This window comes from Salvelinus fontinalis, chromosome 22 (genome assembly GCF_029448725.1).
Source record: "Salvelinus fontinalis isolate EN_2023a chromosome 22, ASM2944872v1, whole genome shotgun sequence".
In the NCBI taxonomy this organism is placed as follows: Eukaryota; Metazoa; Chordata; class Actinopteri; order Salmoniformes; family Salmonidae; genus Salvelinus; species Salvelinus fontinalis.
In genome coordinates, this window is record NC_074686.1 from 7,088,324 (window position 1) to 7,112,086 (window position 23,763).

Below are 23,763 nucleotides of genomic sequence, written 5' to 3' on the forward strand. Positions count from 1 at the left end.
TTTTCTTTTTTACGCGTTGGAACGTTTTAGAATCTACAACGTTCATTCCCAGCTCCATTTGTCTGCATCTGATAGAAAGATCTGTGATTGTACAAAAGCCCCTCCCTCCTCGTTCAGACCACAACATCGGAGGGCTGTATTAAAGCCTAGAAATAGAATGTCGACTCATCCGTCCTCATTGTGGTCTCTCTCTCCCCGGGCTTGGGTAATTGGCTCTAAATGACATGGTTGACATTTTGAAAGCGCCATTGACTGGCAATGTGTCTGATGCCAGAAACACACACACACACACACACACACACACACACACACACACACACACACACACACACACACACACACACACACACACACACACACACACACACACACCTAGCAGGCCTGGCCTGGTCTTAGTCACTCTCTCATAGCCATGTATACTGTAATAGGTACCTACAATAGTAACATTTGAGTACAATTTGGCTCAGGGATGGAGATTGGCGTAAGAGCCTTTAGGCAGAGGCCCATGGCGTTCTCTGCTATGCTGAAAACAAGCTGGTGCATATGTTAATCAAAGAGCTGCGTTCTATGTATGAGGCGCGTACATTACCAGTGAGACGCATACATGCGTTACTAAAGCCCCTACATCCCCTTCAGGTGTTCTCATTTGGTTCCTATGTTGTTGATTTTGGTCGACACAAACCCTGGCATCGACGGTAGAGCCCCTCGGGGGTGGTTGACCTCTGACCCCTCGATAACGACGGGTCAATAGGAGTTGTCAGGAGGGCATTGGAGGGCAGCCACACCTGACCCTTAACCCCTACGGGGCCAGGAAGTCAACCAGTGCCCTTGAAATTATTATACTGTTGGGACTGACCCTGTGACCTATAGAGGAAGTTAATTTACATATAGTGGAGAGGTGATGTGGTAAAGAACACATAGGAGCCATAGGAAGGTAAAATACGAGGGCCATTCTGTTTGTCTTGTAGGAATATAACGACAGGTTGAATGTACAGTTCTATAGAAATATACCACAATGTGGGGGTGGGAAATGGCTCCCTAGGTATAGCCAAGTACATAATACAAAATGTGACTGTCTGTTGACTTGGCTCGTATATGTCGAACAGAATGGCAGCAATGATATTTCAGTCTCATTCCGCTGTTCCATTCCTCGTATGGAAATCTACTGTATAAGTGATCAGAAAACAAGCATGTCGATATGACTATGATTATCCAGGCCATCTGGAGTAGTTATGACAGTTTTGTACATGAATGTGGTGGACTCGGAGGCAACAGAATCTACTCGTTGCTGTCATCTGAGCAGTTGTGTTAATGTGCGTCTCTAGGGTGCGCAGGCATTTCACAAGTGGCAAGTAGGAGTGTGTGAGAGGGACTATTTGTGTGCCGCTGACTCCGTGGAACGTGTTATTGTGGTCATTTGGCAGTTCATTTGATCTAAAGCCTCTTACTATGAACACGTAGGCTAGTCATTATAGTATTTGTGGCCCGTGTGGGAGTAAAACCCACAACCGTGGCGTTTCCAGCACTACACTCCAACCAACTGAGCTATTGGAACCTCTATTGGAGCCTTCCCTTGAACCGGCCTTCAAGACATGCTCCAGAACTTTGGCGAAAAGTATTTTCTTGAAACCTCCCGCTTGGGACTGGATGTGTGTCAGCGTGTAGCTACATGTGTAATCTATGAGCAGAATGAGTGGATCACACACACTGCAGCGTGAGAGAGGGAGCAATAACCTGGTGCACGTATCTGCACATTTTGTGCCGTATTGAGCCTTTTTCAGGGGGGCCCACTTTTGGCTCGTGAGCGCTACTTTCAGAACTACTGGCTAAAAAGTTGTACAAAAGTACCTGAGAATCGAATATTTATGCAACTTAGCAGACACTTAGTAATGATTAGTAATGCAGGCATACATTTTGAGACCTTTGCATAAGTAGGAAAAATTAGCTATTTTGAGAAATACTACTGAAATTAATATCGTTCCATTATCTGGCCCTAGATAAAATAAATGAACAATTGACGGAGAAATGAAATGAGACTATCCACACAACCAGGATTTGTGGGTGTTGACAGTCAATGGTGCGAAAACTTGGTGCCTCCCTGGGGATTGTGTGTGTTTGTGGTGTGTGTGTTTGTGGTGTGTGTGTTTGTGGTGTGTGTGTTTGTGGTGTGTGTGTGTGTGTGCGTGCGTGTTTGTGGTGTGTGTGGGCTTGTTTGCCTGGAGGGAGGCAGAGAGTCCTCAGTCGGTGGTAGAGTGCCTTATCTCTCATTAGACAAGCGCTTTGATTCCATTAATTACTGACGTGCTGTTTGAGGTTCCAACCCAACCGGAAATTGAATCACTCAAATGATAATTTTTTTGCCTCGACTCCTTGTGTGTGTTGGTGTGTTTTCCGTGCAGTTGTTTGAGTGGTAGCCATCTACGGCTGGTGTGTTGGGGTGAATCTTCTTGGTCTTTGGACACACTTTTGAATTTTTTTCCACGGGCCTTCCCTTTTCCATGTTGTTATTGTGGGATGAATACAGGCCTGTCCTGGAGGGACTGTCTCTAGTCTTTATTCTCCTGGATCGTTTGTGCTGATGAGGCTTCACTCTGATCTCGTTGAGTCAGTCCACCTGCATGGCTGATCAATGGAGTCTCCTGTGACGGAGGGGTGAATACGTCCATCTGGCCAACAGCACCCGGGGTGTTGAGGGGTTCTGAGACTACACACACGCGCCTACGCACACACACACTCGCCCTCTGTGTCTACCCATTACACTGCTGAGCTCATCTGATTCGTTCCGTCTCTGGAGTCGAGCATCAGGAGCGTGTGTGTGTTGTAATGTATTTAGAGCCCTGCTCCCATCATTGTCCTTCACTACATTTACACAGACTTGTTTTAACGCAGACAGATGGTATTTCTAGCCTATCGACTTGCCCAGCTGTCTTTCTACACCTGGGCTAGTTATGTTTCCTATTGATTGATTGGCTGCCAGCCCTATTGACCGGGCTGGTCGCGGTGCTGCGTATTGACCGATGACTCCCTCGCCGCACGCCTTCGCACTTCCTATCGGCGTTCGTCCCCCTTGCCATCGTTCATCAATGGAATGAAGATCAATGCGACCGATCATGCCTGGCCACGTCCCCCTCTGTAGACAGGCGATGACATGACCTGTGATGAGGAGGAGGTGAAGAAGAAGAGTTGATGTTGATGTAAGTCCAGGGCCCGTCCGGCTTGTCCCAATCCATTTGTGGACATAGTTTGCCTTTGCTCCTCGGTGTATTCCTTTAGTTTTGTTCGTCCGGACTCCCTCTGTCTCCCCCCACCTCATCCTCTCCCACCTCCCTCACATCCACCTATTTGTTCTTCCTGTACCTCTTTTCTCCATATCCTTCTCCTCCTCCCTCCCACCCTCTATTCTGACCCTCTCTCCCTCTATGGGTTGTAATGGGAAGCTCTGTATTGGCTGGTGCCTTTGTTTCCTTTTGAGCAGAGCAGATCAACCTGCTGGTTGTGTTGTTGGTACAGCACATCATAGCAGCACATGCAGCAACAGTCCGCTTCTACTGTCCGTGTAGGCTGCTCTGAGAGAATAATGAAATAAAAGTGTGTGAGTAATATGAGCGTTTGCATTAGTTTAATATGTAGGCTGGGTGGGTGGATTGTATCCCAATGGATTGTGGTTGGATTGTATCTCAGGTGCAGAATTGCTGCTGACCCGAATAAGCAGGAAAAAGTTGTACAAAGCTTTTTATTGGAATTCTGTCCTGTCTGTCTGTCCGTCCGTCCGTTTGTCTGAACCTTGACTTGAGCAGGGCCGCAGGTGTCAGTGAACAGAGGGGGAGGGGGAGGGGAGGGGGGGGGGAAGAGTAGGTAGAGACAGTCTAATTTAATCTAAAGTGGATTCTTAAATTGAACGAGATGGAAAACAAAGTCAGCACAAAGCTTGGAGCTGGTTTCACTTATGTAACCACTCTGCACTCTTGACTCATCATTAATAAGGGAGAGGAGAAAGTTACAGGGGAGGAAAATGGGGGAGAGTGTTAGTGAGGGAGGGCGGTCGAAGCGGGGGGGGGGGGGGGGTTAGCAAGAGCGGGGAGAGCGAGGGAAAGGAGAAACGGCAAGGGGGCGAAGGAGAGACGCAGAGAGGGTGAGCGAGGGTACAAAGGTGAGCATGAAAATGAGAGGGAAAAAAGTGATTAAGAGAGTACGGGTGTCACACTACCGACCCTAAAAGACAAACACTCTCTCTCTCTGAGACGCTAGCAGCCTGCGTTCTCCTCTCCTCCTCCAATAGCATCGGAACATGCTGTCTCTCCGTCCGGTTAAATAATGCATAATTCTGCTCGGCTGGGCCTGTATAGAAATGGAAGGCACCACACCAGCGATACAGCCTCAATAATGCAGCAGTCATCTGAAAGGGTTATCGGGTCCTCTCATCCAGAAAAAGCTGCCCCAACACGCGGCACCGCACCGCTACGCTGCTGCTTTGTTGTGGGCAACAAACGGGACACCCAGAACAAAAAGGTTAAGTCTCCCGGTTGGCACTGCGACAAGGGAGCCTGAAGGCTTCTGCGTGTTTCCCAGCTGAAACGGTTCCTAACAGCTTTGTGCGTGTATTATGACGACGGTCTTTGTGGTGATTCAACGAGAGACGACTCATTTTCATACACATTTTTTTTTTGGGGGGGGGGGGGGGGTATTACGTTTGCACAACTGTTTGCACATGGGTTCTTATGGGCACCGCCCCACATGTGGGCTGAAATGTGCCGCGATTGTATGCATCCGTGCCCTCTGCACTGCAGACATGTCAGAATGCATCTCTCTTCATACGCATGCGATGCATCAAATATGCAATATTTTATAGGTTAACCTTCGCCTCTGCACTTTCTTTCTACCATGTCTAGCCATTACCCCAGTAGCACTCAAAGTTCTGCTCTCTCGCTCTTTCTTGTTCTCTTTGTTCTCTCTCTTTCGTTCTCTCTCTTGTTCTCTCTCTCCTCTCTTTCTCTCTCTCGTTCTCCCTCTTCTCTCCTCTCTTTCTCTCCCGGTTATGTAAGCACATCCAGTGCCTCAGAGCACCTAGCCAGAGCCAGAGGCATCCCTCTCCTCTGGGACTCCCTGTCCTCCCTCTGAAGCCAGGCCATTACTACACTAGACCGGATACATCTCTGTCTGGATCTCTCTCCTACTAACTCTGTGGGAAAAGTACACCTATTGGCCATTTTAATCTGTAACGGCCATTTTAATCTCAGTTTAGCTTAGACAGGGACCATGCTGGACTCACCATAACCTAAATCATCCACAGTGCTGTTTGAGACTGTCTATTTCCGCCTCTGCATTCTACCCAAGTTGCCACCTTAGTGCCCCCATATTAGTTCTGGGCACCCTGGGGCACAGCTCTGGTTTATAATGAACCACCAGTGGAGTCCATCCATAGATACCTGGCAGGCTGCCTCCTAGAGGTTATCCCAGAAATTAAACCTGGCGCCCCTCTCCTCCTCGCTTCCCTGACTGCATCACCTCCAGACACTCAATTACTCCCCTTTTAAGAATTCCCCTCCCAAAGGGGGGGAAAAAAGCATCTGTCTTTCAAAAAGGGAAAAGAGGCTATTTCTGCTTAGACATTTGCTGCATTTCCCCCCAGTCCTCAGGTGACAGCATAAGAACAGGTCCGTTATTCTTAACTTCTCAGTTGGCATGCTGATTCAGGATCAGTTACTCGCCTTTTAGATCATAATGAATGTGATTATATGGACAGGGGGGGCTGATCCTAGATCAGCTCTCCTACTCAGAGACATTTTGGGAATACGGGTCCAGGGCTGCATTCAGAGCTGTCAGGTAAAGCTGTGATACTCTCTCTATTCTCTCTCTGACGGGGTGGTGGGTTCCTCTCCTAGCCACAGACAGTGCCTCTGAACAGGTTGGTCATTCACATTCGCGGCTGCTGCCAGCCACCCAACCACCTGTCATGTGGAAAACAGTCCGGTGCGAGGGAGAAGGATGGAGAGATGGTCTGAGACTCGTGAGTTGGAATGAATGAGGAAAAAGAGATGGAACTCAATTAACCTAGCAGCAACCCGGCAGAACTCAAGTGTGTTGCAATGACAAAGCCTCCTGGCCACGTAGTGCTTGCACTCACTTTATAGTTAACACACTGAGTTGTGTAGGGGATAGTTGCCCATAGTTGTGTGTGCAGGGTTTTTTATAATTTTTTATCAAAAAGGTGCTTAGGTGGCAGGGAGGCGTGGCAAGGTGTGCCAACGGTCTGCCTGTCGGTGTGGCTTAATTTTAGAATATTTTAGAGGCCCCCATCTTGACGGCGTAGAGACATTGTTTGCATTTTTTAAGCAAAATTCCTTCAATTCCAAAAATGTCTCCATGGAGCTTAGAGACGTTTTTGCAGTTTTTAATTTCCTGCAATTATATGCATTTTACAATGGCAATTGTTTTATTTTTTTATTTCACCTTTATTTAACCAGGTAGGCTAGTTGAGAACAAGTTCTCATTTACAATTGCGACCTGGCCAAGATTAAGCAAAGCAGTTCGACACATACAACACAGAGTTACACATGGAATAAAACAAACATACAATCAATAATACAGTAGAAAAATAAGTCGATATACAATGTGAGCAAATGAGGTGAGATAAGGGAGTTAAAGGCAAAAAAAAGGCCATGGTGGCGAAGTAAATACAATATAGCAAGTAAAACACTGGAATGGTAGATATGCAGTGGAAGAATGTACAAGTAGAGAGAAATAATGGGGTGCAAAATAAATAAATAAATACAGTTGGGGGAGAGGTAGTTCTTTGGGCTAAATTATAGATGGGCTATGTACAGGTGCAGTAATCTGTGAGCTGCTCTGACAGCTGGTGCTTAAAGCTAGTGAGGGAGATAAGTGTTTCCAGTTTCAGGGATTTTTGTAGTTCATTCCAGTCATTGGCAGCAGAGAACTGGAAGGAGAGGCGGCCAAGGGAAGAATTGGTTTTGGGGGTGACCAGAGAGAGATTCCTGCTGGAGCGCGTGCTACAGGTGGGTGCTGCTATAATGACCAGCGAGCTGAGATAAGGGGGGACTTTACCTAGCAGGGTCTTGTAGATGACCTGGAGCCAGTGGGTTTTGCTCATGGCCAATGCTGTGTTCTTTTGCTCTAACATAATAACAAAATCAGTACCGCTAAAATAATTTCCACTGTTTGGACTTGGCGGCACGCCCAATGGTAGAAAAGTCCTGTGTGTGTGTCTTCTGTTGGTGTATTTTACAATCATCTGTTTTTGTCTGCGCTCATGTAGCTGTATGTGCATTTGTATAGCTCCTCCCTCCTCCCTTTCCCTCCATTTCCCCTCTCCCTCTCCTCCCTTTCCCTCCGTCTCCCTCTTAGTGTTGTCCTATTAGAGGGATAATGTGTGGACAATAGCTCTCCCCCTGGGTCAATGGCCTGCCTATCCCAGTCTCCTCTCTCGCTGAGCCCCAGACCTGTTGGTGTGACTGTAGCCTGATAAGTTGCTCGGGGGTTGCAGGGTGGACACTGGAACAACGTAGATAATCCTCTCTATTGAACTTTATGGGGCTCATTTCATAATTCTCCCTTTCACTGTGACTCGGGAGGGGAATTATTATTTGTGTGTGTGTGTGTGTGTGTGTAAGGAGACTAGCACTGGCACCAGCTTAGTCTACTTCGCTGCTGCTGCTGCTCTCACTCCTTTCAGATAAAACACGCTGTCGTACACTCTTCAGTCTTTGGCTCTCACGTCGGTATAGAAATGTAGTTGAAAAGCGAGCCACACACACACACACACTATCGCTTAGTAAACTGCAACACAATAAAACAAGTTCACCTTTTTGCACACGCTCATACTGCCATGCTAACAGTACTGCCCCCGCATGCAATAGGAACCATTGTGCGATTAAAAATTTGCCTTCAGAGTATTCATTGAACAATGGCCTATTAGTATAATCCCTCCATACAGCTGTCTGTCTTCCCTCTTCCCTCTCTCCATCCCTTTGTCTTCACCAGTTAGCAACGTAGGGATATGAATTCAGTGTCAGCAAGGCCAAATAACTCAATTTAAACGATAGAATGAGGCACAAGTGCCTTTCAGGATGAAGAGAGCGAGAGCGGCACTTACTAGTTAGATGGAACAAGGACTCTCTCCAGTTCATTTGTGTGTTTAGCACTAAATGCTCTTCTATTGAATGCCAGGGCTGCCTGGCTCGTCACTGCTGCTGCTGGAGGAGAGGACAATTGCCCTTCACTCTGTAGCTGAGAAATATGTGGCTTCAACAAAGGACTTCCGTCAAAGTCATAGACGTCACTGCCCTCTTTGAAATCGACAGTGTAGAATAAAAAGTTAGGCTAACAACCATATGTTCCTTGCTTTGCTGCTTTGTCAAATTGCCATCAAAGGTAGATTGCCATCAAAGGTAGACAGTATTTTTCACTGTTTCCAAAGAGGGTTTCATACGATGTCATAAATCCTCTGATCAAATGATATTGTACAGGTGGCCTGATGTTGTGTAGTGCGTTCTCCTATCATAACTGTCTGCGTTGACTGGTTCACTTTCATCATATCCTCTTTGAAGGACACTAGCCAGCCTCATTGAATCAAAACCACAAAATTAAGATTCATGGCTTGACTCATATCCACATTGTCCTAAACTAAACGATAGGCAATTATTTATAAAATGACCCCCTGGAAATCTGTGTTTAGCTGTTGATATTGGTCACGGCCATTACATTAGTCATTAGCCACAAGAGAAGCATGTGTAGTTCTCTCTCTCGCTCTCTCTCTCTCTCTCGCGCCTCCTCTAAAGGCCCATTAGTACGTCTAACTAGGGTGTGATCATTCCTATTAGTTATTATGATCAGAGCACTGACTTTCTGTACGCACTACTGACTGATGCTTTCAGATGCCTTTGCTCTCTTTATTTAGTCTCTCTCTCATTCTCTCTGGCAATTGTCATTCTGATCCCTTTACTCTCTCTGTCTCTCTGTCTCTCTGCCTCTCTGCCTCTCTGCCTCTCTGCCTCTCTGTCCCCCTTTCTCTCTGTCCCCCTTTCTCTCTGTCCCCCTTTCTCTCTGTCCCCCTTTCTCTCTGTCCCCCTTTCTCTCTGTCCCCCTTTCTCTCTGTCCCCCTTTCTCTCTGTCCCCCTTTCTCTCTCTCTCTTTTCTAATGCTGCTCTAAAAGGCAGTGTGTTATCAGTGACGCACAGCCAGGCCCAGGACTCTCTGTAGTGTAAAAGGGGAGAACAATACCAGTTTGAAAAAAGAGATCTCTACAAGGATGCGTGGTAATTTAAAACTTTTTAAGCGCTGTCCAAGGTGCTGACATGGCACATTATGCAAGCACCCCCATCAAAGGTTGCTAAATATCAGTGGGTTTTTATGGAAGCGCTGCTGTCCAATGTTCTAAAGTATCAGTGGAAAGGCTTGGATGCACCAAGGTTGCTATGTGTCATCCATTATTAATATTGTAGATGCACTGTCCAAGGTTCTGAAAAGTCGGACAGAAACTGAAGTTGCAGTAGTCAGGCTGCCTAAATGTTAGACGGCTACTTGCTGTCCAAGGTCCTGAAAAGCAGTTCTGCTGTATGTAGGTTGTCATGGCTGAGAATGTGCTGTCCAAGGCCTCGAAGCTGCAGCAGTTGCTCTAGGCCAGGGCTGCCCAACTCTCTTCCTGGAGTCCAACCCTAATATAACACACCTGATTCTACTTATTAGCTGCTCAACAAGACCTTAACTAGCTGAATCATATCTGCTAAATTGGGGTTGGACTGAAAACCTACAGGATAGTAGATCTCCAGGAAGAGGGTTGGGCAGCCCTGCTCTAGGGTGCTGAACTACCACTCTAGCTGTTTGCTGTCTATGGTGCTGAAAGGAGTCTAGACTCTCAATATCCTTTGTGTCCTTAATGCCCTGGCTTGTTTTCTAGAAGCTGCTGTGTTTAAAGTTACAGGATAAAAACATGTTGTCCTACAAGCTTCATTCCTGAACAGATGGTATCAATGCACTTACGATAATGTTTTATCAGTTGGAAATATTATGCGACAATGGCACTTTTGAGATTAGCCAAATCCCCAAATATAATGTGGGATGTTATTACTTTAAGTGCAGATATTCAAGTATGTAATCACCTCATTTTCCTCTAGTGGGTTTATGTTCTAAAGTTATGTCCAAGAGTAAATCTCAACTACAGTGGCTATTACCTCCTTTATAAAAGTTCTACATTTGCTTTATGAGTAGTGCGTGACCCTAGGGATTTCAATGCATATACCTAATGCTATTCTCCCTCCTTCTTTTCCTTTCTTTCAGTGGTCCTGCTGAACTCTAAAGAAACTCAGGCAGAGCTCGGTTGGACGTCGTACCCCTCCAATGGCGTGAGTGTACCAGCCTGTTGTATACTTTTGAATGTACATGTTTGTGTGTATTTCTGTGAGTTTGCGCGCGTGCATGATTGAATGCATGTGTCCATGCATATCGGAAAAGGTGTGTGTATGTCTGTCTGCCAGTGTACATCTACACTACAGCTGGGACGATAAACCAGAAATGATTGACACCAACCATACCGATGACTTACCGCAGGCATTTTGCTGATGCCGTTCATTGCCATAAGTAGTCTATACTAGAGAAATGTGAAGTTTTATCATGAAATAAGTTTGCTAATATTGGTGATTGTTAACGGGACAACTGATGGCTACAACCATCTAACTAGTAGTAGCTGAAAGGAGCGGTGTGGTGCACATGTTATAATAATATAATAATGTTCGGTTTAATAATTATAATGTTATAATCGTATCGTTCGGTTTATTGTTATCGCATCAATTTATCACAATATGGCCTAGCTCTTATCGACACTCACTTTGTGCCACGGAGTAGTCCAGCTTGCTTCAAGCTCAAACTGAGAGCAGGTCCCCTGGCCTCAGTGGGCATAGTTCCAGGGAGCACTCTGCCCAAATGAACTGTGAGTGGACAGCTGTCCCCACCTCTCTGCCCCTGTACCTTCCTCCTCCTTCCCCTCGCTCACCCTCCCTGAACCAAACAGAGCAGAGCTCGTCACTTCACGCTAATCGATGGCCTAATCCTGGACAGGATGTCACTGCACCCACTGCCAGAGACACACACACAGCCACATAAATTGTCCCCTCCGCTATCGATTTGGCTTGTAAAAACCACACGCTAACTTATGAGTGACTGGAAGATAAATAATAGCCGGTGGAGGAACGTTTTTAAGAATCACTGAAGACGAAGTGGTTTTTGAAGTCACTGGCTATCATTTATCTTCCACTCATACGTTTTGTCACTGAACTATAAGACTGTGAATGATTTATCATGCTCTTTTATGAATCGATGGGGCTTCAAGTTTTGAAGTGGAAATGAATGGACTTGTCCAATTCATATACTTCAGCCAGACTGCTGAAGTATGTGAAGCGTACGTTTTAAAGTCATTGCAGTGCAGCAGTCTTTCGTAACTCGTTGTCTGTCACCAAACCACAAGACCTAGGCTTAGATAAACTACCCCAGTCCAATGTTGCTGCTATAAATCAACTTGTGAAAGCTAGATTTAGTCAATGGATGGATACAGTTCCACTGAAGCTAACACACACACACACACACACACACACACACACACACACATTCTGAATCATGTTGAGTCTGTGTCACCATAGACTTAGCAGCACCCAGAACCATACCATTACCAAATTGGCTGGTTCTTCAATGATAAAAGGAAATCTCCATATCCATCCTTAAATTGGTCAATTGGTATAAGTCAGACTTAAACATAATATTTCTTTACCGAAACTAATTGAACACTTCCTGTGTTTCCTACAACTCACTGTGATACACAGGCTACGTATTTGTGTGTGCCGATGAAACCGTGAATGTGCCCAAAATGGTGGGAGGCAAAGTGGTGTGAGGGGACTAGCCCTTCAGCACAGGCGCATGTTCCCAAAGCATCTCGCCTCTTATTCATTTGTGATTTATAAGGCAAAACTGATCCTAGATCAGCACTCCTACTATGAGAACCTTAATTAATACATAGCCAGGAGTTTTTCGTGACCCTGTGACCTGACCAGGAACAGGTCCTGACCCTTGTGATGTCAATTAAACATTACACAATACAGAAGGGCATTTTTCGATAATCTATTTCAACATGTTCAGTTGTTTGGCTAGCTAATTCAGTCCCACTAGGGCGTTTAGCAGAGCTGCAGCGTTGCTCATTCAGCACACATGGTGAGTCAGTTTTACCTGCAGTCCAAAATGATGACGGCCATGTGGGCACGTCTCCCGCAATCTGTTCTTTATTTACCCAGTTAATTCTGGACGTGGCAGCCATTTGCATTTTCCCTCCCCATAGTGTCAGTGGGCAGCTGTGAGCTGCTTACAGCTCTATAGTCTCTGTGGAGGCCCGCCACTGTAGTTTGTCTTTCTCTCTGTTGTGGGGAGAGGGAGGCACACACACACACACACACACACACTGGAGGCTCATTTACTCCTCAATACCATGTGTGGTTTTGTCTGTGGAGAGTGGAGACACATTAACACACACTCTGGAGGATCATTTAGTATTTCTCTTACTTCACTAGTACAGAACCCTAGTGCCAGTCTCTGCAGGCACAAAGCCACATGTGATATTTCCATGATATTTATGATATTTATTGTCTGGATTATAATGTCATACAGTTGACCCACAACAACTCCCATTTTGTTGTGGGTCAACTGTATGACTTCCCAATATATACACAGTTGAAGTCGGAAGTTTACATACACCTTAGCCAAATACATTTAAACTCAGTTTTTCACAATTGCTGACATTTAATCCGAGTAAATATTCCCTGTCTTAGGTCAGTTAGGATCACCATTTTTATTTTAAGAATGTGAAATGTCAGAATAATAGTGATTTATTTCAGCTTTTATTTCTTTCATCACATTCCCAGTGGGTCAGAAGTTTACATACACTCAATTATTATTTGGTAGCATTGCCTTTAAATTGTTGGGTCCCAAACCTTTCGGTTAGCCTTCCACAAGCTTCCCACAATAAGTTGGGTGAATTTTGGCACGTTCCTCCTGACAGAGCTGGTGTAACTGAGTCAGGTTTGTAGGCCACCTTGCCCGCGCACGCTTTTTAAGTTCTGCCCACAAATTTTCTATAGGATTGAGGTCAGGGCTTTGTGATGGCCACTCCAATACATTGACTTTGTTGTCCTTAAGCCATTTTGCCACAACTTTGGTAGTATGCTTGGGGTCATTGTCCATTTGGAAGACCCATTTGCGACCAAGCTGTAACTTCCTGACTGATGTCTTGAGATGTTCTTTCAATATATCCACATAATTTTCCTACCTCATGATGCCATCTATTTTGTGAAGTGCACCAGTCCCTCCTGCAGCAAAGCACCCCCACAACATGATGCTTCCACCCCTGTGCGTCACGGTTGGGATGGTGTTCTTCGGCTTGCAAGCTTCCCCCTTTTTCCTCCAAACATAATGATGGTCATTATGGACAAACAGTTCTATTTTTGTTTCATCAGACCAGATGACATTTCTCCAAAAGGTACGATCTTTGTCCCCATGTGCAGTTGCGAACCGTAGTCTGGCTTTTTTATGGCGGTTTTGGAGCAGTGGCTTCTTCCTTGCTGAGCGGCCTTTCAGATTATGTCGATATAGGACTTATTTTACTGTGGATATGGATACTTTAGTACCGGTTTCCTCCAGCATCTTCACAAGGTCCTTTGCTGTTGTTCTGGGATTGATTTGCACTTTTCGCACCAAAGTACGTTCATCTCTAGGAGACAGAATGCGTCTCCTTCCTGAGTGGTATGACGGCTGCGTGGTCCCATGGTGTTTATACTTGCGTACTATTGTTTGTACAGATAAACGTGGTACCTTCAGGGGTTTGTAAATTGCTCCCAAGGATGAACCAGATTTGTGAAGGTCTACAATTTTTTTCTGAGGTCTTGGCGGAATTCTTTTGATTTTCCCATGATGTCAAGCAAAGAGGCACTGAGTTTGAAGGTAGGCCTTGAAATACATCCACAGATACACCTCCAATTGACTCAAATGATGTCAATTAGCCTATCAGAAGTTTCTAAAGCCATTACATAATTTTCTGGAATTTTCCAAGCTGTTTAAAGGCACAGTCAAATTAGTGTATGTAAACTTCTGACCCACGGGAATTCTGATAGTGAATTTTAAGTGAAATAATCTGTCTGTAAACAATTGTTGGAAAACGTACTTGTGTCATGCACAACCAACTTGCCAAAACTATAGTTTGTTAACAAGAAATTTGTGGAGTGGTTGAAAAACGAGTTTTAATGACTCCAACATAAGTGTATGTAAACTTCCGACTTCAACTGTATATATTTCTGTCTCTGTCAGTCTCTTTTTTTCCTTTTTTTTTCTTCTTGCTCCTCAATCCCCCTTTATCTCTCACCCTCTCTAAATATCTCTTCCTCTTCCTCTCTCATCCCTCTATCCCTTTCCTCACCATCTCCCCAGTGGGAGGAGATCAGTGGCGTGGATGAGAAGTACAAGCCCATCAGGACCTACCAGGTGTGTAACGTGATGGAGCCGGCGCTGCAGAACAACTGGCTGCAGACGGGCTGGGTGGCGCGGCGCGGCGGCCAGCGCATCTTCGTGGAGCTGCAGTTCACGCTGCGCGACTGCAACAGCATCCCGGGCGTGGCGGGCACCTGCAAGGAGACCTTCAACCTGCTCTACGTGGAGTCGGACAAAGACCTGGGCCGGGTGACCCGCGAGGAACGCTACACCAAGATTGACACCATCGCCGCCGACGAGAGCTTCACGCAGGGCGACCTGGGCGAGAGGAAGATGAAGCTCAACACGGAGGTGCGGGAGATCGGACACCTGAACCGGAAAGGGTTCCACTTGGCGTTCCAGGATGTGGGGGCGTGCGTGGCCTTGGTGGCGGTGCGGGTGTACTACAAGCGCTGCCTGGCCACGGTGCAGAACCTGGCTGTGTTTTCTGATACGGTTGCGGAAGCAGCGTTCGCCACACTCGTGGAAGTCAGGGGAGCCTGTGTCAACAACTCTGAGGTGGACTCGGACAGCCCTCCCAGGATGCACTGCAGCGCCGAGGGGGAGTGGCTGGTGCCCATCGGGAAGTGCAGCTGTTCAGCGGGTTACGAGGAGGGTCACAGCAGCTGTGAAGGTAATAAAAAAAAGCGGGAAGGAGGGATGGATGGAAGGAAGGAGTTATGTAAAGTGAGTGAGGGAACGAGAGAAGAAAAGAGTGAAGGATGTATGGAGGGTGGAAACAAATGCGGGGCAGGGGACTTTGGTTTTTTTGTAATCACCGTGCAGAAATGTTCTGTTTTTGACCTCAAGCAGTTCTGTCTGGCTGTTGGAGACATTTCATCGACAACCTGTAATCATGTTTGAGGCAGACAACAGTCTTACATTGTGAAGGGAAGTGGGTGAAACGATTTTATGAATAGGATGAGTCAGGCACTGCACTGTCCTCAGGTAGTCATTGTATTCAACAAGACAGCATTTGTAATATTGATGACTGTAGTGAAATGCTGTGTTAAGGATGTGGCACGTGGGCAGTTCATGGCCAACTAAAATATACACACACCCACACACACCCTTGGGCCAGTGTTAAGGCTGTGAGTGCTCTGACGCAGGACTAGAGATTCTGGCTCATCCTCACAGCCAGTGGTTCAGACGGTCATAGCAGAGAGAGCGACTGGTGTCTGCCATCAGCTTTCGCAGCCCATCTTGTGTCTTTTTGAAAATGTGCGAGAGAGACTGTGCGAGAGAAACTGGGCGAGAGAGAGTGAGACACTGAGAATAAAGTGATACTGCTTTAATGAGAAGAGTCCCTCTGGGCTGACTTGCTTGGACTTTCCTGGTAGAATATACAGTATAAGTGCTTGTGAATGTGTGAGCTTAATACCTGTTCCAGGAAGTTATGCATGATTTGTGACTGTGTGTGTTACAGGGAGTTTTGAGTGAGTAATAGAGGATGTGAGAGAGACCAACAGCTAACAGAAACCCAGAGAGAGAGAGGCAGAGAGCGATAATAGCGAGAGAGAGGAGATGGCATATTGGTAGAGAGAGCGCTCTAGCCTCATTGGGACTCTAGTGGGAGATTGGCCCTGTCATTGCCCATCAGTGGCAGCCCCAGTGGAGTACTGCTCTATTCAGTGTTAATGGCGTGAATATGCACGGCCAGCACTGCCCAAGCACTCTCCCACTCCCACAGGCCATACAGCACAAGCATTATTGATCAGCCATAACGCTCCACTAAACTGAGGAATTAGGCTCGGATTCCACACGCATCTGCATACACACACACACATGCGTGAGCACACACACAGCAGCCTATTCTAGTATTTCATTTTACACACCCAATACGGTGTGCGTGGGGTAGGGAGTGGCAAAAGGTGTTTCTAGATAGACGTTCTATATGAGAGGCTTTTTTGCTTACTGATTTTTAAATGTTTTTCGACAGTGTATTTGAGTACTTTCTCTTGTGTGTCCTGTATCTTATTTAGATTTAGGAGTAATTGTGTTTCCTAGTGTGCGCGCCGCTCAGTAGTATTGAGTAGAGGCCTGAGGAGGTACTGATAGGGTGTAAAGAGAGAGACCGTGTTCTGTGGAGCAGTGCAGAGCTGATACACTGGCTAGAGCTGCTGCACGCCCGCCTGTGATTAGGTGTGTGTGCCCGTGCGTGTAGAAGGAGAGAAAGAAAGATGGGGTTTTGTGTGTGAGAGGGAAGGGCATGACACGTACCTACACACACACACACACAGTCTGTCGCACGCACACACACTTTGTTTCCTTTGTCTGTGTTGTTGTGTGTAAGGGAGAAGGAGGGAGTAATGTAATGTAGTGAACAGTAGAGCTGGGCTGAATGTCAAACCAAACACTAGGCCCCTGAGCCCTTTATCAAGTGGCCACTTGCTGTTGTGTTTGATAGTGATCACTTGAGTCTGCAAATGTTTTTGGCCAAAATGAGCACTGAGAAGATGTGCACTTGACGTCCCAACTGCCATTTATCAATATTCCAAAATTGGGGCTAGTTTCAGGAAACTAGGCAAGCTATTTAAAGGTAAATGTTTTTGGGCAGAAATGCCTTCTGGAACATGTGGACTTTCATGTGACTTAATAACAAACTTGTATGCCATGTGTAAATACGAATACAATTATTAAATTACGAGCCTAGTTGGTTTAGCCACAGAAAAAGTCAGCAACCTTCCTGTTAGCCATGATTGGCTGAGACAATGGATGGGCTGGACATGCCGAGAGATGAGTTTGAAATGGTCTGCCATGTAGCAGGCTTCTGTATATAACATGTGCTGGCTAGTATGTGTAGTTAATCCTTTCTAACGTGGCCTTTTTGAAAGATATTACGTAGTAGAACTGAATAAGTGTTGCTCTCCACTTACTGGAGGACCGAGTTTTGAGTATGATAGCTAAGGAGATGGAGAAAATTCTGCCGTTTGATTTCAAATATGCAGAGTCGAAAAGAGAACACACAGAAGGCTGTTGTATAAAACACCTGTTTACATATTCAAACTAAGGGCAACCATGGCATCCGTGACTGAGAGGGAGAAGAGTCCATCCATGTATACTGGTAAGATGTTCTAGCTAGCTACATTTTCAGATATTACACGTTTCGAATTTGGTCAAAGTCAAGTTAGTGTACTGTTAGCTAACTAACAATAGCTGGCTGGCTCGCTAGCTAACGTTACATGTATGATCTGGGTAGTTGTATTATTTGTATCTCAGAGCCATTTGCATTGCTAGTTATAGCCTAATGTTAGCTAGCTAACATTGCTACCTGCAGATTCATGCAGGGTGGTAATGTTATGATTTGGGATTATGGTTCATGTCTAAACAAGACTCCACTATGCAAGTAACCATTTCAATAGAATGTTTATGATGTCACTGCGACAACTGTTGATAGAAGTAGCTGGTAAATTTGCTCTGAGTGTCCCAGAGCGCAGAATAACGGACAAATTTACGAACGCTCAACACCCGTTGAATATGGCCGGTGTCCGTAAACGTTGGCAAAAAAGCGTAACTAAATTGTTGCCAGCAGCACAGTTGCAGTCAACAACGCTCTGGATAACATAAAAACAGCCTAATCAGCTCTGCCAGGGCGAGAAAAATTGTCAGAGTGAGCTGTTCTCTCATTTGTCTGGAAGTAGCTAGCAAGCTAGCCAACATTAGCCAGTTAACTGGTGTGCTTGACTACTGTTGTTAGGTCGGAATGCTCGGATCAACCCTACTCTTCGGCCAGAGCATCCAGTGTGCGCTCCGAGAGCGAAACGCTCTGAATTTACGCACAGACAATCTGACAACGCTCTGCGGTTACAAACACCCAGAGCGCACTCTGGCACTCCAGATAAAATTCACAAACACACGCCAATACCGATACCCGATATTTTCCTTGCCAAAATAAATAAATAACGATAACCGATATATCAAATTTGAGCGGCCTTTTAAGCATTCTAGTACAATTAAATAGTTAACATACACACATAGACACAGCGGTCTAAGGCACTGCATCTCAGTGCAAGAGGCATCACTACCGTCCCTGGTTCGAATCCAGACTGAATCACATCCGGCCGTGATTGGGAGTCCCATAGGGCGGCACACAATTGGCCCAGCGTTGTCCGGGCCGTCATTTTTAAATAAGAATTTGTTCTTAACTGACTTGCCTAGTTAAATAAAGTTATTTTGTTGGCATTTACGTATGTCCCCATTACCAATAAAACATAATCAAAACCTATTTATTTCACTTACTTGCTGTGCTGTTTCGTTGCTCATTTGTTCAGTCATTTCATTCTCAACCAAGATTTTTATGGAACGCCGTTTGGGTCTTTGACGTGTCAAATAACATTATTTGATGTTTCAAATAAGCTTGTTAAACCTGTTGAGGATAGAGGGCGCTATTTTCACTTTGGGGAAAAATCGTGCACAATTTAAACGGCCTCGTACTCTATTCTTGCTCGTACAATATGCATATTATTGTTACTATTGGATAGAAAACACTCAAGTTTCTAAAACCGTTTGAATTATATCTGTGAGTAAAACAGAACTCATTTTGCAGCAAACTTCCTGTCAGAAAGTGAAAAATCTGAAATCGGGGCTCTGTTCCAGGGCCTCCCTATCAATTTGCTTGAAATGTATGACTATACATGGATTTCATACGCCTTCCACTAGATGTCAATAGGCTGTGAGAGGTGAAATGGGGTTTCTAGGTATTTCTATGGTCAAAAGAGAGAGCTTGAAATGACATGACCTCAGAATTCCTTTGTTCAGGAAGCGCATAAAGGTCACCAGTATTGACTTCTGAAAAGCATTCGTTATAGACGTCTTATATCTCCGGCTTTAAATTTATTTGATAAATGTGATAATATCATCGTAAAGTATGTTTTTTCAATATAGTTTTATCCGATTATTGAATTTATTTCGGGAGTTTAGGCGTGTTGCGTTCTTTGCGTTTGGTGACGATGGACAGCTTAGCGCCACTTGGCTAGTTTTGCTTGCTAATTCGGAGGGAAAAAGGCCATTCTAAAATAACTGACAAATGTATTAAGAACTAGTGTATCTATCATTTCCTATACACCATGTATTTTTCAGAAATTTTTTATGATGAGTATTTAGGGATTTCACGTTGGTCTCTATAATTACTCTGGCTGCTTCGGTGCTATTTCTGATGGTAGCTGTGATGGTAGCTGCAATGTAAAACTGATTTATACCTCAAATATGCACATTTTTCGAACAAAACATAGATTTATTGTATAACATGTTATAAGACTGTCATCTGATGAAGTTGTTTCTTGGTTAGTTTGGTTGGTTCTTGGTTAGTTTGGTTGGTTATGTGCAAGCTACCTCTGCTGTGAAAAATGTCTGTGCTTTTTTGTATTTGGTGGTGAGCTAACATAAATATATGTGGTGTTTTCGCGGTAAAACATTTTAAAAATCGGACATGTTGACTGGAATCACAAGATGTGTATCTTTCATTTGCTGTATTGGACTTGTTAATGTGTGAAAGTTAAATATTTCTAAAAAAATATTTTTTGAATTTCGCACTCTGCCTTTTCATTGGAATGTGGGAGGAGTGGCGCTAGAGGAACCCCTGTCCTAGACAGGTTTTAACCAATCAGGACTTGAATATGACTGCACGTCACATAATAATTTAATGCGTTCATACATTTTTTACATAGTTATTACTCTATCACTCGTATTTCATATGTCACAACGATTCATTAATACGTATGTTATGATGCTGGTGAAGTTGTCTTGTGCACCTACAGCGCTGGTCATAAAAAAAATGCTAGCTAGCCATCGGATGCAAACAATGTTCTTCCCCAAAAACATAACAAAACAACATAATCGGTTTCAATAGCTATAGTTAGCTAGCTAACTATATAGCTAGGTGTCATCATCGAAAAGAACCCAAATTTATAAGACAGTTCTTATTTGGTTAATGGTGGTCGGACCCATCTATGTGAAGCTAGCCACAATAAGGATTATCCACAATAGTGGACTTGGCGGTTAGCCTTAAATAAAATTATGGCATAATTCTACTATTTGTATTCATTTACATCACTGCCAATTACATACATACTTTTATTTAGAAGGCAAACGGCAAATTCCACTATTGTGCCTAATCCTTATTGTGGCTAGCTTCACAACACATAAACGGGTCCGGTCAAGCCTCACTAACCAAATGAAGCTAGCTGGCTGCTTATAACGTTAGCTTTGGGCAACAGGGTTAAGTAGCTGGCTAGCTATTTATTTTCATGAACTGAAGTTCAATTTCAATAGGCGAACAACAAGTGGCAACTTACTCACAAGAATTCCTAAATCATTGCTAAGAATAATGAAAATGACTGCAGTTTCTACTGGTCATTGTTTTCAGGCTGGTTGTATTGGTGCTAGCTAGGTACCAAGCTAAAGCTAGATAGCCCAGAAGTTGTGTTCGAGCAAATTATACTTTATTACCAACGCGATATTGTAAACACAACGTTCGTGGCCGGTGTTTGCTTGTTTGCAGACTTTTTTTGTACAGTTAAGACAGTGCTACTGTATCTTTTTTGACACGCAAAGACCCAAACGGCGTTCCATAGTATGCATGTCGTGAAGCTAATAGCAGTGACGCTATTACTGTGTAACTCCGGTAGGGCAACAGCTGAAAAATAGCGCACTTGGTACGTTGTACTGGTGCTCGACCAGTCGGCGAAAGCCAACATCACCCACGACAAGGGAAAGGAATTCCATTATCTTGGCTTTAATGGATTTTTCCTTTGCGTTGTCTCGCTGAAATGTTCTTACTCTTTCAAATGACTGCTCGACTTGTTGACTGCTCGATCCACACAGCAGACATTGTGGGCTGTGTTCGCAATGCTGTGTTTCACGCGTAGCGCAATAATTTACTTGGCGTCATTACGTCATGTACCTACGTTATATAGGTATTCGCGGTAGCTTTGACATTGTTTTTTAACATCAGCGTTAAACTAGACATCTGGCCGATACCGATGTTGGCATTTTTAGTAATATCGGCCAATTCCGTTATGTTCACAAATATATCATGCATCCCTAACCCGTAGTATAAACCAGCCTTTAGTTTTAATATTTGGTTGTTTAGTACATGGCCTCACATGTGAATCCTTAAAGAGATGGGTGGGGATAAGGCTTTAGAGGGTGTCAACAATACTGAATGGGTGTAGACAAAGAAGAGCTTTCCAGTAGGTTTACCAAAACATTCAAGGGCCATTTTCTCAAAAGTGAGGTTACAAGTTTATCAACTTTAAAGCAGAATTCCTTTCTCATGGTTCCTCAACTGTAGTGTATGATATACTATTTTCTAGCTCTGAGTCTCTACTTTTATCCAATGTAAAAAAAAAAAAAAGATGTTTATTTTTACTGTTGCTACATAAGATCGCCGGTTGGTTACAATTCTAAATCCATTCACGAGCATCGTCTTCCTCAACCTGTCTTATAGCATGGCTCACTTGCTATGGAAGATGGGTACTGGGGACCTGGGGGAAAACACAGACGTATACTCCAATAGACAGTGACTCCTACTCCTAGATAAAATACACTGCTCAAAAAAATAAAGGGAACACTTAAACAACACAATGTAACTCCAACTCCAAGTAACTCCACATTTGTGGCCTGCTTGAGGTCATTTTGCAAGGCTCTGGCAGTGCTCCTCCTGCTCAAAGGCGGAGGTAGCGGTCCTGCTGCTGGGTTGTTGCCCTCCTACGGCCTCCTCCACGTCTCCTGATGTACTGGCCTGACTCCTGGTAGCGCCTCCATGCTCTGGACACTACGCTGACAGACACAGCAAACCTTCTTGCCACAGCTCGCATTGATGTGCCATCCTGTATGAGCTGCACTACCTGAGCCACTTGTGTGGGTTGTAGACTCCGTCTCATGCTACCACTAGAGTGAGAGCACCGCCAGCATTCAAAAGTGACCAAAACATCAGCCAGGAAGCATAGGAACTGAGAAGTGGTCTGTGGTCACCACCTGCAGAATCACTCCTTTATTGAGGGTGTCTTGCTAATTGCCTTTAATTTCCACCTTTTGTCTATTCCATTTGCACAACAGCATGTGAAATGTATTGTCAATCAGTGTTGCTTCCTAAGTGGACAGTTTGATTTCACAAGTGTGATTGACTTGGAGTTACATTGTGTTGTTTAAGTGTTCCCTTTATTTTTTTGAGCAGTGTATGTGCAAGTATATTGGTTGCCAGTGATTTCATCAGCTGGTTTTAGCTTGTTGTAGCTAATTTCAATGACAAACACTGGGATGGAATTTTTGCTAGCGCTAGTTAAGGATGTTGGGCACTGCACTGATAAACAGCATATAACTCGTCACTTATTTACAATAGTTTGACAGCTTGCTGATGAAGTTGTAGACATGTTCGCAGCAGGCAGTCGGTACTTCAGCGTGTTTCCAAAGCACAAATCGTAACGTTGGGTCAGCTAAACGCACAGCGCAGCAGTACTGCTGTACGGACAGACCAGGTTGTTTTGGTGCTTCATTAAAACGTATTAATTGTGATAAAATGATACTACAGTAGCAGGCTAGCTTGCTTATGGAAGGAGCATTGCATTTAGTGGTGCACTAGCTAGTTGGCTAGCTTTCATTTCGTATGACGTGACTGGCTCAGGCTTAGCTAGCAAGGACAGGTTTTTGTGTACATGATCAAACTTCAGAAATACACTAAACTCCTTAGCTATATGTCAAATTGTGCGACTAAGATCTCGAAATTAAACTTCAAAATGAATTATGGATTTCTTGATTCATTCAGACTGTATTTGAGGGTGACATAGTAATGACTGTTGTTGCCAGATAACATGCTAATATTCATGGGAAGAAGTTGCTTCCAAGGGCGCCGACTCGGCATAGGATGCCCACTCGATAAAGAGGCTTCTGAAGGGCACAGTGGAGCGCTCGATGACTCGACAACTAGTGTTTGCAATGACAGGTGAACGCGCATATTGAGGGATCGAATGCTCGAAGTGCTCAAAGTGGTCGGTTTGAGATACAGCCCCGGTCTCCAGGGAAGGGAAGGCACGTGTCTAAGCTTACTGCGTAAGGTCCTCCCTCCCTCACCATGTAGTTTGCCACGGCACGTGAGAGTGTGCATATGTGTGTGGTGCTCTGAAACACAATCAATTATTCATATTTCACCTCAAAAGTGCGGCGCTCCGTGTACTAGCGCGTGTGTGCTAGTCGTTGCGTGCGCGACTGTGTGTGCTTGTTTGTGGGTTTCTTGTGTTAATTAAGACT

At 44.7% G+C, this 23,763-nt stretch overlaps 1 protein-coding gene across 4 annotated transcripts in view; it reads left to right on the plus strand.

The window, feature by feature from the left end:
• LOC129819642 (ephrin type-A receptor 7-like) overlaps window positions 1–23,763 on the plus strand; it is a 168,649-nt gene that overhangs the window by 25,629 nt on the left and 119,257 nt on the right. For all 4 annotated transcript variants that reach the window (XM_055876071.1, XM_055876072.1, XM_055876069.1 and 1 more), the window contains exons 2-3: window positions 10,297–10,361; window positions 14,479–15,151. In XM_055876071.1, coding sequence (XP_055732046.1) covers window positions 10,297–10,361; window positions 14,479–15,151 — 738 coding nt within the window. The remainder of the gene's footprint in view (window positions 1–10,296; window positions 10,362–14,478; window positions 15,152–23,763) is intronic.